Source organism: Hoplias malabaricus, chromosome 15 (assembly GCF_029633855.1).
Source record: "Hoplias malabaricus isolate fHopMal1 chromosome 15, fHopMal1.hap1, whole genome shotgun sequence".
Taxonomy (NCBI): domain Eukaryota; kingdom Metazoa; phylum Chordata; class Actinopteri; order Characiformes; family Erythrinidae; genus Hoplias; species Hoplias malabaricus.
This window is the reverse complement of record NC_089814.1, coordinates 21,101,075-21,117,493: the sequence shown is the minus strand read 5'-3', so window position 1 is coordinate 21,117,493 and position 16,419 is coordinate 21,101,075. Positions and strand designations below refer to the sequence as shown.

General features: G+C 36.3%; 2 protein-coding genes across 2 annotated transcripts in view; one reads left to right on the top strand and one right to left on the bottom strand.

Annotated features, from left to right (window-relative positions):
- Positions 1 to 3,750, top strand: part of arhgap42a (Rho GTPase activating protein 42a) — a 37,814-nt gene extending 34,064 nt beyond the window's left edge. Inside the window, exon 24 of the mRNA XM_066645780.1 lies at positions 615 to 3,750. Within this exon, the coding sequence (XP_066501877.1) occupies positions 615 to 703 (89 nt within the window). The 3' untranslated portion in view covers positions 704 to 3,750. The remainder of the gene's footprint in view (positions 1 to 614) is intronic.
- Positions 3,751 to 5,775: 2,025 nt separating this feature from the next.
- On the bottom strand, positions 5,776 to 15,803 carry trpc6a (transient receptor potential cation channel, subfamily C, member 6a). Its single transcript, XM_066645964.1, has 12 exons — positions 15,651 to 15,803; positions 13,820 to 14,573; positions 11,800 to 11,979; positions 11,236 to 11,400; positions 10,646 to 10,862; positions 9,300 to 9,527; positions 8,889 to 9,153; positions 8,283 to 8,478; positions 7,919 to 8,122; positions 7,677 to 7,721; positions 6,612 to 6,687; positions 5,776 to 6,105 (listed from the first exon to the last, which is right to left on the bottom strand). The coding sequence occupies exons 1-12, from the start codon at positions 15,791 to 15,793 to the stop codon at positions 5,966 to 5,968; spliced, it is 2,613 nt and encodes an 870-aa protein (XP_066502061.1). The 5' UTR covers positions 15,794 to 15,803; the 3' UTR covers positions 5,776 to 5,965.
- Between the last annotated feature and the right edge of the window lie 616 nt (positions 15,804 to 16,419).

Genomic DNA, 16,419 nt, shown 5'->3' with positions numbered 1-16,419 from the left:
CCTCTCCTATTTAGTAGTTTCTCAATTTAGTAGTTTTTGTTGTTTTTTTTAATGTAACATTCTCAGGTGCGTTCACACAGCAGTGATATCAGTAACGAAGTGAAGTGTCTGTAAAAAATACCACCATGGAAATTCCAATTCATCATCCATGCATGAAATAAATAAGAACCAGGGCTCCTATCATGTTCTGATAGAGTACAAATAGCTTTGGTCAGGGCAAGTGAAATAGCCTTAGTATTCTTCTCCAATGTATGGAAATGTCCATTTATATTAGTGGTGGCTCAGATAGAAGTAACTGCTTCATCCTGATCAGGGTCTTGCTAGGTCCATAGCTTAAGTGGAATCATTGGGCGCAAGGTATTAACACACCCTGGAAAGTGTGTCAGTCCATCGCAAGGAAAAAAATTAATAAATATTAATTCAAGATATGTAAATGATTCATCCAATCATTTTCCGTGACTGCTTTATTCTGTTCAGGGTTGTGGTTAAAAATAAATACTTTTTTTCTTCAAGTATTTATTCATTTATTTGTTTATGATTGTTTTGTCCTAGTCGTCCGAAACACTACTGACCTTTCTGATTTAACTGACTTTTTGTCATGGTATTTTTTTCAGTGTATCCCTCCGTGGAACCTGGGTGGCTCCAAGCAACATATAATGGCAAAACTGGACTCATCCCAGAGAATTATGTGGTGTTTCTCTAGTAAGCCCTGAAATAGACAAAGCAAGTCCATGGTATCCATGGTGTTAATTTCTCCAAAAAGAGACCTCTTTTTTACATTCCTGATATAGAATATGTGAATCGTTTGAATACATTTTAAAAATGATTATAACCACGTTATCAACAACAGAGTCTATATGGTCCATATTAACTCAAGATGTAGATATTAGTTTCTAATCTAATTAATATTTTATGTTTCTTATCGACATGTGGTTGACTCTATAAACCCTAAAGTATTTTATTTATAGGTGTGTAATTATGCAGACTGGCTCTGACATGTTGAACCAATAATACGACCAGCACAGACACATGACACGGCCTGTGTTTCTCATATTATAGTTTTGTCTCTGTGAAAGATACTTGCAGTTAACACACTGATGAATGTTGTGGTACTTTTGTCAAAGACAATTTATACTCTGTATATCCAGATGTGACTCAGTGTGCTGATCGTTGCACTCTGTACATATATAATTCTTATTACCATATATACAAGACTTGTCAGAGCCCATCTAAGAATGTATTAATTATATTTTGCTGTTCCTGGAGTGAGAAGTCAGCCAAAGACTGTAAAGAAAGTGTTTGGCTAAAACAGTGTTACTACTCACACATACCGCACTCTGTATGTTCTGAATTCTGAATGTTTGTGGACACCTGCTCATTCATCATTTATTCTAAAATTAAAGGCATTAATAGGCAGCTAGTTCCACAGTCCCAAGGCTCAATGCTGGGGTGCTTTAGAATGTCACATTTCGTGATTTTCTAAAAAGATTATACAAGTTGTGCATGCACAGTTGAACATCCTTAAAAACAGCCGAATTCAGTGATTATAATGATTTTCTACAAACATTTGCACATAAGCAGTATTCCTTTATTTCCGTGTTACCTTAAAAGTGACATTTCCGTTCCAATGAAACATGTTTAACAGATGCTGGTCATCAATAGTCGAGTCAATGTTCCCCCTAACCTCAGCATTGATGCTTTGTTGAATGACAGTGGATTATGTAAAGATTTCAAATCTGTGCTTGTGTCACACCAAGCACAGATTTGTGGCCCACCTTCAGATTCATTGGATTCATTGGTCTGTGTTTACTGTTTTTAAGCACAGTAGTATATATTAACTGCACCTACAAATAATGATAAACAAATCAGTTAATCCTGTCATATCTGTTCAAAGCCAGTATAAACTCCTGTTTATTTTTTAGTTACTCTAGACTGCAGTTTGACATTCCTAATGGTACATGACACCCACATCTTTTTTAAGCCTTTTTTGACAAATTACTTAAACCTTCATAAATATCTATAAAGAAGTCAGATATTTTAAAACTTTATAGCAGGAAATAGATATAATCAACTTTAATAATATTCTTTTATAGATGTTAATGTAGCTTTATGTCAATTATCATTAAATGTTTATGTAGGTGTCATGTATTAAAATCCTGTCAAATTTCCATGAACCTATTGTCAGCCGCCAATAAGGTAATGTTAATTTACAATATGGTACTCTACGACATTTTACATTAATTTACTGTAATTCAATGACATTAATATTACAGTGTCAGCTGAAACTTCTGTCAGAGATTGAGACATGTTAATAGTTACTATCTAGTAACTATATATTATCTCATGGTTATTATCTAATTTTTTATTATTTATTAAGCATTTATACTTTAACTTATAGATGACATTTTCTTTGGGTGAAATCTTTGACATTTCCATTAAGTTCCATATTTTGTTTCTATAGAGTATGCAGGGAACTCTAGCATACATAATTCTTTCAGGAACATACTGTATGTGATAAGAATGGATGTGAGCTTGCAGAATTCATAGCAAAATACATGAATGTACTGTAATTTAGGAAAACACTGTTAGTTTAAAAATGTAAACTCATTCACTGTGAAATCACAGGAATGGTTTAGAGTGTAACCTTTTGAACAGTATTCCCATTATTACCATTTCAAAGAGATCATTGCCATTTTGAAGGATCTGAATATTATTTTCATTTTAACACTGCATGTCTCACAGTTCAGTTCAAATGTGTTAAATACAATTCCAACACATTTGGGTTTTGGGTATAGTTTATTACAGGCTATAACACAGGGGGTCCCTTTATGATGAGGTACAAATGAAAAACATCACTCTATGTAAATGTGTTCTGAAAGCTGTTCTTGTGTGCTCACTGAAACTGCACTTTCTCTGTTATTGGTTCTACTGTATTTCATTTCACACTGGTTTACTGTTTCTGTGAATTTTAATGGACAATATAGGGTTCAATGTGGGAACTGCCCCAATTCCCCAAAAAATCTTCCAGCAAAAGTGTAAAATTAATAAGGATTATATTTATATACTCTATGATCACAGACCAGAAAAGTCTAAATATCTGTTCTAAACGTTACCTAGACTAAATATTCCAGTCCCCCAAAGTTAGTGGAACTATATTACAGTGAAGAGCAAATTATTCACTTTGACACAAATCTTATTAAATGTTAGTTTTCCATGTACTTTCATTAATTTTATATTCCCGTGACCCTGAGATTGTTATTCTGTAGATTAGACATAGAATAAAGCTAGCTATTTTATGAACTATGCTATGAACTCATTAGCATGCTAACATGTTAGCATAAGCAGTCAGAATTTTTATATATGGCCATGTCATGACTCTAGATTTATTTATCATATATTACATAATACACTACATCTAAAACCGTGTACATGAACGCTCATGTAGTGGGGAGGCTAATGTGGCATGGTGGTTTAATGGAAAAATAACTGGGGGACATTTTGAACCAGGGGGCGTTTAACCCTGTGATACCCTAATAAATGTAATAAATGGTAAAAAGTTTTCTCTGTGTAAACTTGATATTACGTAGTCCTTATGTCTTATGTTTAAAGTCCAGGAACAGTTGCAGTTCGACTAAGATGTCCTATTGGTTCATTTAGCTGTTTTTATTGTTCTTATTGTTCTTATTATGTTCGTACCAACCCCATTTCCAGAAGGGTTGGGAAATTTTGTAAAATGCAAAATAAAATAAAAACAGGAATCTGTAATGTAATATAATTTACTCCCTTGAAGATTTATTTACCTTAGCACACAAATATTTCCAACTTTCTTTACTTTCTTTATATTTTATAAACACATTTAGAACTTGACATCTGCAACACACTCAAAGTTGAGAGAGAGTTGAGTTTACCAACGAGTTATATCAACTTTGCTTTTAACCACACTGTTCAATCATTAGGATACTGGCTGTTGCAGTTTTGCACATTTTTGTGGATTCTTCCTTGATACTAGTCTTGAGCTGCTACAAAGTCTTGTCACCATTGACTGATTCTCTTCTTCATGATGCACCATAAGAGACAGATCTGGACAAAAAACATGTTGTAACACGTGCAAAATGAGGCTTGGTATTGTCATGCTGAAATAACCATAGACTTCCCATGATAAGCTGTCCTCTTGATTGCAAAATATTTCTCTCGCCTTCACATCAATGGGCTTCTCCCATATGTAAGTCACCCATATTGTGGTCACTGATGCACCCCCAAAACCATAAGAGGTGTTGGCTTTTGCATTTACTGCTGATAACAGCAAAAAAAAGTTGAAACATGGACTCAACACACATTTCTACTGTCTTTAAGACTATCTGAGATTACCTGAGATCCCAGAGAACTCTTTAATGTTTCCACATAGAACTGGTGTGTGGGTTTCACCTTGTGTAATATAGTTTCAGGTTGCATTCCTGTAACGTCAGACTGTGACAAGGCTTTTCAAACTGTTCCCAAGCACATTTGGCTATTTTTATTGCCGCATTTCACTTTCTCCTGCCACGCCATTTGAGGGCTCAAAGGTCACGCATTTCAGTAGTGTTGTTGTACACACACACGGATTTCTCCAGATTACGTCAATCTTTTTACAATATCATGTACATTAGGTGATGAAATATACTGAAATATTACATAGAAAGTTGCATAATGTTGTTTTTGAACTGTTTAACAGTTCTCTCAATACGTTTGGCACAAAATGGTGCATCACAATCCATTTTGCTTGCAATGAATGAGTCTTTGTTGGAAGCACATTTTGTACCCAATCGTGATACCCTCACTTGTCAGCAGTTTGCTGATTATTATGGAATATATTAAGATTGAAATGTGTCTTGAATATTAAATTTACATATATTTTATAAAATATTTAAATATTAAAGTTTACATTCTTATTTTGCCTATTTTTGTAGAGTGATAGGCAGGTGTCAAAAGAAGGAAATGATAATTATAAAAGATCTAGGATGTGTTACTGCACAAAAAATGTAATAAATAAATAAAGGGAACACTAAAATAACACTGCCTCTAGGGGTGAGAGCACTCACATGCAAAAATGACCCAAACATCAGCCAGAAAGAATGAGAACAGAGAAAGGGTCTGTGGTCGCCACCTGCAGAACCACTCCTTCATAGGGGTTGCCTTGCTAATTGACTCTCATTTCTACCTGTTGTCTGTTCCATTTGCACAACAGCAGGTGAAACTGATTCACAATCAATGTTGCTTCCTGACTGGACAAGTTGACTTGGAGTTACATTGTGTTCCATTTATTTTTTTGAGCAATGTACATACACAACCTAAATACAGTGCAAACTCTATTCTTTGTGCTTTTTCAGTTAAAACAAAGCTCCAAGAGAACTAACACATCACAGATTCTGATTTACATTTAATAAAACATCTCATTATTTTTGGAAATGAAATTGTAACTTTGTGCAGCATTTCAATGCAATAATGCCCTTTTGAAAATTATTAAAAGGTTTATTCCACCTTCTGGTGTCTTTTGCTTAAATACTTCTCTGTGTAACAGCAAACTTAAACCTTTTAGAATTTGCAACATGCAAGAAAGTAAAGAAAGAATGAATGATGCAGAAGGGAATAAATATAGGGCACTGTGTATACCACACTGTATGTGCAACATTTATACTCTGAAAGAAACGATTCAATGAACAATGGCAGTTTATAATGATGTTTTTATTATAAGTTCAGTAAATACCATATTTTCATTCAGTATAAATTGAAGCCTTTACATCAGAAGATAAGTCCAGTGAAACTAAAATGTAAAAATCAGAACTCCTCTTCACAGTAATCCATAAGACAAACAGACATCTCTGGGTCTTCTTGTGTAAACAGTCTTGTGCTGATCACAGTGAAATACTCCCACAGAAATGCTCCCAAGATTACAGCATTTCACTGTAGCCACATTTACAAAGAAGTTTCATTCCTTATAAGTCCAAACAGACAGATTTGCCTCAAGTTTCCTGATTAGCTCCGCCATGTTCTCCATGTCGTATGACTTCTCCTCCAGAAGCTCATAACGCAAGCTGGAAATGTCCTGCTTTATTTCCTTCAGCTCACCTGCACAGTTTTAACGGACAATGGTGTTAGCTTTATAAACACACAGAGTTAAAATGTAATCTCCCTTACTTCGAGAATTATAAAAGCCAAAATATGCAAAAGTGCAAGTTTTCCATTCATTTACGATATTGCGAGACAGAAATAAAGTATTAAACGACCTTTTTACAGGCCACATTTCATAACTTTTTTCCAAACATAAAAATGTATCATATAAACAGAAACTGGATTAATATGTGCAGAAAGGCATTCTCTGTAGAGGACACATACTTTTTTTTTTCACTTAAATGAACAAATCAGTTCAACTGTCCATGGTCACCCAACTTTGTCTTTTGTGTCATGTAAGAGTGTTAAAACACTCACACCCATTCAGACTGAAATACTGTGATTGAAACTACTGATAAAATAAATACGGACAGCTTAACCTGCCTCAGTGTTATAGTGCAGTGTTTCTTTGGGATTAATAATATGTTATCTTTAGCTCTTATCTCAAAAAGCATATGACCCACCTTCATTGACTTCATCACTTTCTTTGTCCATTTGAGCTTTGATAATGTACCGCTTGATGAGGCGCTTCATGATCTTCTACAAATATGAAGAATTCAAGAGAAATTTTAAACATTTTTAAATAAATATAAACATAAGCATATATAAGTCTACATGACCGTAATGAAGACATGGATGTGGTTGGAGCAGGATGAATGTAGTGCTTCTCAACATGAGGGTGGGCCTTCTATGGGGGTCATGGTGCTATTGCAAGGGGGATACAGCAAGGAAAATGAATGAGATGCACAATGCATGTCATTTGTAATAATTGCTCTGTAAAAGTCACTTCATTTAAATTTGTTCAATAGGATTTGGCAGTTTTGTATGCATTACAATATTTGTGTATGTGAAGTCTGAAAGCAAAAGACCTGTGTGTGTGTGTGTGTGTCCGAGTGCTTGAAAATATTCTTACCTACAAAACATTTATTGTCTAACATACAGTGCATTATTGAGAACCGTCCACCAACAATATATATCCAGCCAACATCTTCCTTTGTCCACTGAATAAGGACTGGTGTAAAGTGAGCTTTCACAGTGGCTTCAAAACTTCAGCAGCACTGCTGTGTCTGATCCACTCTTACCAGTGCAACGCAAACTAACATGCCAACACAATGTCAGTGTCACTGCAGCACTGAGAATGATCCACCACCAAAATCAAACCTGCCCTGTGGTGGTCCCATGTGCGTTTTGATCACCAAAGAATAGGTTGAAAGGGGGCTAACAAACTGTGCAGAGCAACAGATGCATTAGAGTTTGTACTTCTTCAGCTACAAAGGGCACCTATATGTTTAGTGGAACTGAGAGCATGGGTAATCCTTGTAGAATATGACAAAGAGTAACTTATTTTGGCCAAGCAGTTTATATTATACATGTCTTGTTCTGGTGCCTGATTGTGTAAACGAATGCAAAGTTATATTTAGATATCAATATCTGAGTCACTGTCCATATCTACATTGCTATTTACTGAGCTCATGACCCTAAATTGTGAAGTGTGTGGACTTTTAGGGTTTTATTTGAAGGGTTTTTACCTTATATCGTCGGCTTGCCTCTCCATTGGCTTTGTTTTCTCCCAACTGAAGTTTTCAAATAAAGCAAACAAAGGAAATTGCTATAAGGACATAACTGACTAATGAAATTTACAAAAATGTGCTCTATCATTTAAAAAATAGTAACAGGCATTGCAATTTATCAGTACCACACTAGAGCCCAATACAGTTATTTCTAAACAGCCATTTATTTCTTAATGTTTAAGTACGTAGGAGTATGTCACCTCATTGAGCTCTGCCTCGCCCTTAGTAATGTTGTTGTGCTTTTGGATGATCTTCAGCAGCAGTGCCTTCAGGCACAAGCCCAGGCCTAACACAGACTTTGGGCTGGGCACCAGGTTGAAGGGCACAGGGAGGGTCCTGCCCTCCTCAAAGTAGGAGAACCAGAGCCTGGCACGGGCAAACTTCCACTCCACATCTGCATCATCCTGCATTCAGCAGAGACAGCAGATGAATTAAAACAGATAATTTAGAAAACAGCCCAATTAGCTGCAGCACTTATGTTCAGTGTTAATCAGAAGTTAATCATTAAAGTCAGAACAGCATGGAGGAATACTGTGGATGAAAACAAAATAACAGAATAAATACCTCAATCTCTTGGAAGGAGCTGTTGATCATGGCGATGAGCATGTTGAGTAAGACAATGACCATGGTGACGTTGTACACTCCATACAGAACATAGCCTGTGTTCTCAATGAACTTGTGTCCATTGTTCACAACAACTGACTTGACCTCAGAGAGTCCAAAAATGGCCCAAAATAATGTTTTGAAGCTTTCCTCAATGCTGCGGGAATAATAAAATTGAATAAGAAGCTATACACGGAAACCATCATGGGTCTAGGACCAAAACCATTTATAAAATGCCATTATGTAACATTAATGCACTGCATCATTAATTAGATCCTTAGAAATTTTATCTTCTTGCAAAGTTACATTCTAAAGAAACCATACAGCTATATCATCAATGAAAATGAAAGCATATTAATTTGTAATGGAAGTGAATAAAGTGATTTTTATAAACATTAAAGTTGTCCAAAAATATTTGTACACTTTAACAGATGGTAACAAATGGATGTTTCCTAACATATTTTAATACCATGATATTTTGTTTTGAAAAATTACTTGAACAACATCATTTTGTCAGCACTGCTTTACTCTTTAGAAGAACACATGGAGAAGAATGCCAGCACTTACGTTGTGAATGCATCATTCTGTTTAGCACCCAGATAATACGAATACAGGTTAAACATTCCAATCATGAAGGCCAGAAAGACTAGAATGAAGATGACCATGAATTTGAAGATGTCTTTTACAGTTCGTCCCAATGAAATTTGTAGCGGGCCAAAGCTCTCATTGGCGGGAAGGATGTATGCAATTCGAGAGAAGCTCAAAACCACCGCAATGGCATAGAGCCCTTCTGAAACCAGCTGAGGATCTGATGGCAGCCAGTTAATACGAGCTGAGAACAGAAAAAAAGATGAAAATTTGCAATGAAATAAACACTCAGAATTTTACCAAATAATAAATAATTAATGCATAAATCTGGCCTTCTAACTCTGATGTTTAAAACTGATTTTTTTCCACTTTTACTGAGCTTCTACTCACCCAGATGGAAGTACTGCACCTCCAGAGGCAAAGTTACATTTGTGATATCTGTGAAGTGTTCGTCAACATAAATCTGAGCTACATATGCATGCCAGAAAGCCATTATCCTTGTAACAAAGGAGGCTACAAAAATAGCTAACATCCCAAAGTCCAACATATTCCAGGGCTCAAGCAGATACTCCCTTGGACCCTGAGACCAGATCTCCTTGCACTCTGCCCAGATCATCCCTGAGGGAGAGAGAACAATGGTAAGGATGCTTTTGATTGTAGGTACGGACAAATTTCCCCTTCAGTCTTAAGGGCCCATATTTGTCCTTACCTTAATTTTTATTGCTTACACTTTGTTTTCATAGTAGGTGCTGAGTAATAACTAGTTAATGAACAAGACATAGTAGGTGCAGAACAAAAAAATTCTAGTGATTTAATCTTGTTTTCAATGCTCCTGTTTACTGTTGGAAACCATTGTATGCTCATCTTATATACACTAAAAATAGTCCATAAATTGTACAGTGAAAAATTGCAAACATATGCCAGTAAAGGGCTGTAAACTCTAAATGAAATATAAATATTTATATTAGACAGAACACACATTTTTAAACCTCTTTACTGAAACAAAAACATTATTCTAATGTTAAATAATCTTACACTGTGTTTATAATGAAAATATTCCATAATATTCATATAACAGACAACGCTGTAATTTATGCATTTATGTTTTGTGAAAAATAAACAAACAATTATGTGGTACAAATGGCCAAGGACTAGGAAAAGGTGGGACTAATGGGATCCCTGCATGCCAAGCAGCTCCAGAGTTTCTGTAATTCTCAGGGTTTATTCTGGGGTTTTCTTTTTGTTTGGGCCTTTTTGATTTTCATGTTACCTTGTGGGTTTATTTTGTGTATGTGTGTGTGTGTGTGTGTGTGTGTGTGTGTGTGTGTGAGTTTATGTGTATGTTTGGTGTTGGTGTCTGATATAAGCCCAAAATACTGTCTTTTTCCTCACTTTTTTCTGCACTACACTTTTTAAGGGCTGTATAAATAGTGTTTATTTGCAATATGGCTATGTCTCCTCCATTGTTGCATTATTAACATATTTCTTTCTTGCTTTTTAATGTACATATGATGGGGATTTTTTTGGTGTTTTTCTAACTGTGTATATCTTTTTTCATGGTGTTATATTGTAAAAAAAATATCTACATTTACTGAATATAAAATTTATGGTAAAAAACACATACTGTAATATCTTAAATACTGCAGATGTATATTTTACAGTGAAATTCTGGTAACCACAGCTGACAGTATTTTACAGTAATTTTTCCAAATGTTTTTACAGTGTGTACAACTGACCTATGACCCAGAAGATGATGAGCATCTCCATCCATGTGAAGGGAGTAGTTTTCATGCGGAACAGCTGTGTTGGATAGTCATGGATGGTCATATTTGGCAAAAGTTTTGTCCCATCAAAGCGATCCGATGCATTCAAGACCAGCAAGCCAAGGAAAATAGTGAAAGACGCGGCATGAGCCACAAACTTCAGAAAAGGCCCTCGCATGATCTTTCCCAGCTGCCGTGAATAACAGACATGATCAAGAAAGAAAAGGGTGTTTATAATAAAGAAAACGCTCAAGGGAGATTTAATTATGGCCTTCTCATATTTTCATCATTACTTGTTTAAAGTAATTCCAGTGTCTATTAGAAATGCTTATCTAGCATATGTGTTTATTTACAATGGATTTTTGTTGAAAATTCACATGATAAAGTTGGTATTTTAAGCCCTGCTATTATTATTACCCTGGGAATTGTGATCCTGGACAACATAATCATGGTAAAAAAATAAATGTCATAAACTCAATGGGCAGTTCATACACTGACTTTGATGTAGTAAGAATCTTGAGGAAAAATATTTTGCAATTATGACTAAAATGGAAGCCACTAACCTTACTGCATGGTGCGAACCAGTACACCATGGCTAAGATGGGCAGTCCTACAGCTACACCCAACACCACCAACAACTTGACAGCGGTTGTCTGCTGCCTCAATCCAGGCAAATTCTCATACCAGATTGAGAGGAGCTGCTGCTGACAATTGGGATGAGCAACAAACTGTTTGGGATAAAATATTAAAAGTACAGGAATGAGATATTTACATATTTAACTTACACTCTTTAAAAAAAATGCTCTTGGAACGATGTGACAGAGGAACCAAATTTGGTTCCCTAAAAACCATCCCTGAAAATGAGATGTGTGAGTGTTGCTGGGAAGACAGCCAAGAGTATCTGCAACTTTAAAAAATAAGTTTTTGTAAATTACAGAAAATTACTCTTAACTCTGATGTTTTCTTTACAGCAATCTACTGTAAGAAGTACTGTACAGTACTTTATGATTTCTGCTGTAAATGTATACAATGCTCTACAGGGTTTTTCTGGAGGATCTAAAAGGAACCTGAATTTAGTTCCTCTATAACATCATAGAATGAAAACTTTAAAGCATTGCATATTTTACCTTTTTCAGTTCGTATTTTATCGCAAGATTGAGGCGAGTGAGGCTTGGTCGACTGGGCGGTTCACAGCTGTCGTCCTCCTCCCCATTCAAGATTGCTTCCACTTCCTCTGTGTTCCGACACAGATCCAAAAGCCCAACTACAAAGTCTTTGCATTGGATAGAGAGTTTCCTGTAATCATTCTTAAGGAAATGATCAGTGAAACACCATTTAGTATATCAGTATTCATCAACAACAAAGAGACACAGAACACAACCCAGATGCAATAAATGTTTGACACAATCAACATTTGGCACAGGCCTGGCCCACTCAACACTACAGCCAGTGCTGTAACTGAGCCTTAAGTTCCAAAATTGGCACAGATTAAACCCAAACATGTGTGCTATCTGGAAAGGATATCAGTGTGATTGCAGTTCTTACTGTAGCATTATTGTAAAACTACAGAGTGCAGCTACATGGGAGATGGATGATAAAATGAAACAAGGCATTTTGGCTGACATATAAATGTGTTATCCATCATTACCATACATTTATTACTATACCTTAGCCTAAAGACTTGCATACTCTGGAATAATCTATTGTTTTTACAGTAATTGTGAAATTATGATTGTAAAATATAATTGTAAAATGCAGTTAAATAATAAAAGGTCTTGCAAAATTATTTGAAGTATCAGTTGGACTTGTGTAAATTCTTCATTGGAAATTCCTGGCAGAACTAAATAATGTGAAATATTGTTATTGATTTCATGACTGCAAACCATGTACAATCCCCATTTAAACTATGTATGTAAGTAAAAATAATACAAACACAATATTTCAAAAATATTTCAGGAGACCATTTGCTGTATTTTTGAAAGTGGAATATTTTTCCATAGGCTTTCAGGTGATCAAACACTTGGGGGGTCTGTGACAATATATATTGTTTCCTAATACACCAATTATTTTCATTGTGTGACAGGTCTGGACTAACAGCAGAACTCTTTTACTGAAATGAGCAAAGCCTTCCTTGAAAAAGACGTTGTCTGGATGGCAGCGTGTTGCTCCGAAACATCTCTACGTTGTTTGGCATTAACTTTAACGATGTGAACAAATGCACCCACATATCCTCATGGATGCTAACTTTTGAACTGTGCGCTTTGCCTGTGCAGTCTTTCACACAATGGTGACCCCCTTCCCCATCTTTAATTCTGAAAAACTCAGCCTCTTCAAGATGCACTTTTTAAACCCTGTCATGTCAATTGACACCCACAATTGACATGTAGGTGCTCCACCCACAAGTTGACAGAGAGTCTGATACTTTCAGTACACTAACTTGGTCGCACTGTCAGGATTCTTCCGGTTGCATTCTAATTATCTCCCTATACATCCACTTATGCGCATTTCCTTTCGTCCTGGTTCTTACTAGTCCAACATAATTAATAAAGACTGCCTCCTGCTACACGTCATGCCAAAATAGCAGGCTTGTGATTGGTCCTTTTGTGTGTCTGTCAACTTCCTTTCCTACAGTAGTAGGCAGTTCTTGGCCTCCTTAAATGGTGAAAGGCACCAGCTTCTCAGTAGAGAGTCTGGCAATGCAAGACTATTTGTCTAATAAACTTATTGCATTTTTATAACATTATACAGATTTACCAGTCATTTGTGGCCCTGTCCCAGCTGATTTGGAATATTTTGCGGTCATAAAATTAAACATGGGCAAATACAAAATACAAATTTCAGTTCCAACATTTGAAATATTGTCTTTGTACTATAATTAATTAAAGGGTTTTAACGAATAGCACATCATTGCTTTCTGTTTTTATTTACATTTTGCAAAGCATGCCGACTTTTTTGGGAATGAGGTTTATAATTATCACAGATTATGTAATCAGTACTGTAAAACTCTTTCAGTTCTCTGACTATTACATCCTAAGCCTTATTAACCAGTAATTGTCGGGGTAAACTGAGCCAAGAAGTAAGGAATGGAAGCCTTAGCCTACAGGTCAACCCAACATTGTTGATCATGTAGTACGATCGGAACCATACCTTAAATTCCTTTTCAATATTGGCCAAACAGGCGAGTTCGTTGCTGAGTTCTAAGGCAGCCAGCACAGGGTCTTCATTGGACAGAGAGAGGTAGGCTGGACTAGCCAAGCCTCTGTAGGCATTAATACGAGAGCGTGAGTGGCTGAAAGAATCATATTTCTGGTGATAATTGCAGGCGTCACATGTACAGAAGTAGTCGTGAGGCTGCTCGATACGAGCACCTTTCCCAAGGAGAATGTGTACAATCTCATACTCATGGCAGTGAGAAGCGAGGATGATTGGTGTGATGTCGTGAGAAAAACGTGACCCGTCCTCATCATACGCAAAGAAATCGTCATGCATTGCGGCCTGTCTTGGGCTGGCAGTGAGCCTTCTGGAGTCAGCAAAGGCCTTGTGGCCTAAAATGGCCTCCACAATTCTTATGTAGCCTTTGCTTATGGCCAAAAGTAGTGCATCCCCAATCCGAGACAGGTTATCTCTCTTTAACAGAAGTTCAGTGACCTCGAGGTGTTCATTTGCCACTGCCAGCTGCAATGCATTCTGGCCCATGTAGTCCACACAGTTAACATCTAACCCAGGAATTTCCTCCAGCATTCTGCGCACTACAGGAATATTTCCATACTCTGCAGCATCAAGGAAACGCTCCTCCACTGGGGTGAGGCTGTTGGGGTGGGCATTAAACATGTACGCTGCCCCCCTCACAGCTTGCCTCCTGCTTTTTGCCGCAGTCTGCCGAGCCTGATGACCACAGTCACTATGAAAAAAGAACAGATATTACATACTGAAGCTTTAGCCAGAATGAAACAAGTCACATTTTGTGCCAAACTAATATTAAAAGGGATCGGTCTGTAGTGATTGATGACAGAACTGATGACAAATGTATATCATAAAATATGTTAGTAATAAGTAGAGTAAGCCATCTGAATTATAATCGGGGGTAGGGTTTATTATTAAAAATCAACTTTAAACTTTCAAATTCATATCAGACCACTATGAGACCTTGTGAAATCTTGCTCTCACATATTATTTGGCGTTACGGCAGTTTGCAGAAATACTGATACAATTAAATCTTTTTGTAATATAGTTTGCATAACATTTGGTGTAGCAAAAAGATTAGTTCTAGAACCATTTTTTTCTTTTTTCTTTAATGCGTTGTATTCTACCTGCTGTCTGCATGCCTTGCCAATTTAATTTGTTATACAGCCTGTTTTCCTTTTAACCTTTTCCTTTTAACTATGTGCCATCATTCAGTCTCATCATCAACCTTCATTAGACCCCAGGGGAAATCAGTCATGCACATAATGCTGCCGATAATTTAATAAAGCCTTGTCAAACACCATTACAGCACATTTCATCTGTGGCAGCGATATAGGGTCTGTTGTTTCAACACAGAAACTATTCCCTGAAAGGACCACTGACGAATAATTAAAAATAAAACATTTGTATTAACCATGACTGAACTCAACAAAGGAGACTTAAGTGTGAGCCTAATATGTTGCAGACTACAGACTACAAAGAAACAAGAAACATTGCTAAGAGGATATAATATAATTCTGTAACAAACAGACAAAGGCAGTATTGCTTTAGTTGGTGATACAGAGGGCAGACATAGCATCAAAGTTCAGTAAAAGTTTCATAAAACATATATTTACTTAAAAGAACATTTACTGAAATTAATAACAAATCTACCAATAGGTTTGCAATGTTTTTCAAGCAGTTAATTGAGAATGGTCAACTTGTTCAATAACTTTTTATACAAATCTAATCGTCTAATCTCAGTATATAATCACTACATAAAATGGATGAATAAATCATAGGGAAAAAAACTCACCCATGGCAATGTCCATAACTGCCATAATAGTCCTCACCAAATTCAGCATTCATCAGAAGGTTGTCTTTACTCTTATTCCTCTTTTCCACCGGGTGGTAATTTGACTGATAATTATCCTCCAAAATAGGTTTCCTTTGATTCATTTTTCTGGACTAAAGCGTTCAGCTTCAAACCTCGATAAAACCACAGTGGGTGAGAAGTGCTTGTAATCCAAACATCCAGAAGTAAACTGAAGAACTGGGAACTATTCTCAAGCAAAGCACCATCTCCTACAATCCATTGTTATGTTCCTGTTTAAGCCTTGAGGTAATACAGAGTACCTAGGAATTCTGGCAATGTCCTCCTCCATCCTTTGGCAATAAATGAGGCATTTAGCAAACTCTGCTTGTTCAGACTGACCCCAAGCTCATGTTCTATTATTAGCATTAGGCCGTGCATTGTTATTTTTTTCTCATCAACACATATGCCTTTGTTATTAACTGCATTTGAATAACTCTGTGAATATTACAATGACATTGTATATTAAAAATTGAAACAACACAGGGACAGAAACATAACATCAAAAATATGAAATAAAAAAAATAATGATAAATAATTCGTATAGCCTTTCCATCCGTTTCAGGTGGTTACTAGGAGCATACTCTTCTCTTGCCTTGAACAAAACCTACTGAGGAAAATAATGGAGAAGACAGAAGACAATTTCTGTTCCCTGTGAAATGTCTATTTCCTGTGAGTTGAGCAAAAGATCCAGCTTTCTGTCAGTGTGGGA

Bases quoted from the DNA above. Each gene is read 5' to 3' on its own strand.
- trpc6a (XM_066645964.1), bottom strand. From the start codon at position 15,793: ATGAATCAAAGGAAACCTATTTTGGAGGATAATTATCAGTCAAATTAC. The intron at 10,863-11,235 runs GTTAGTGGCTTC...TATTCACGGCAG, and splicing joins GGTTCGCACCATGCAGTAAG to CTGGGAAAGATCATGCGAGG. The intron at 6,688-7,676 runs GTAAAAACCCTT...TCATATTTGTAG, and splicing joins AGGCAAGCCGACGATATAAG to AAGATCATGAAGCGCCTCAT.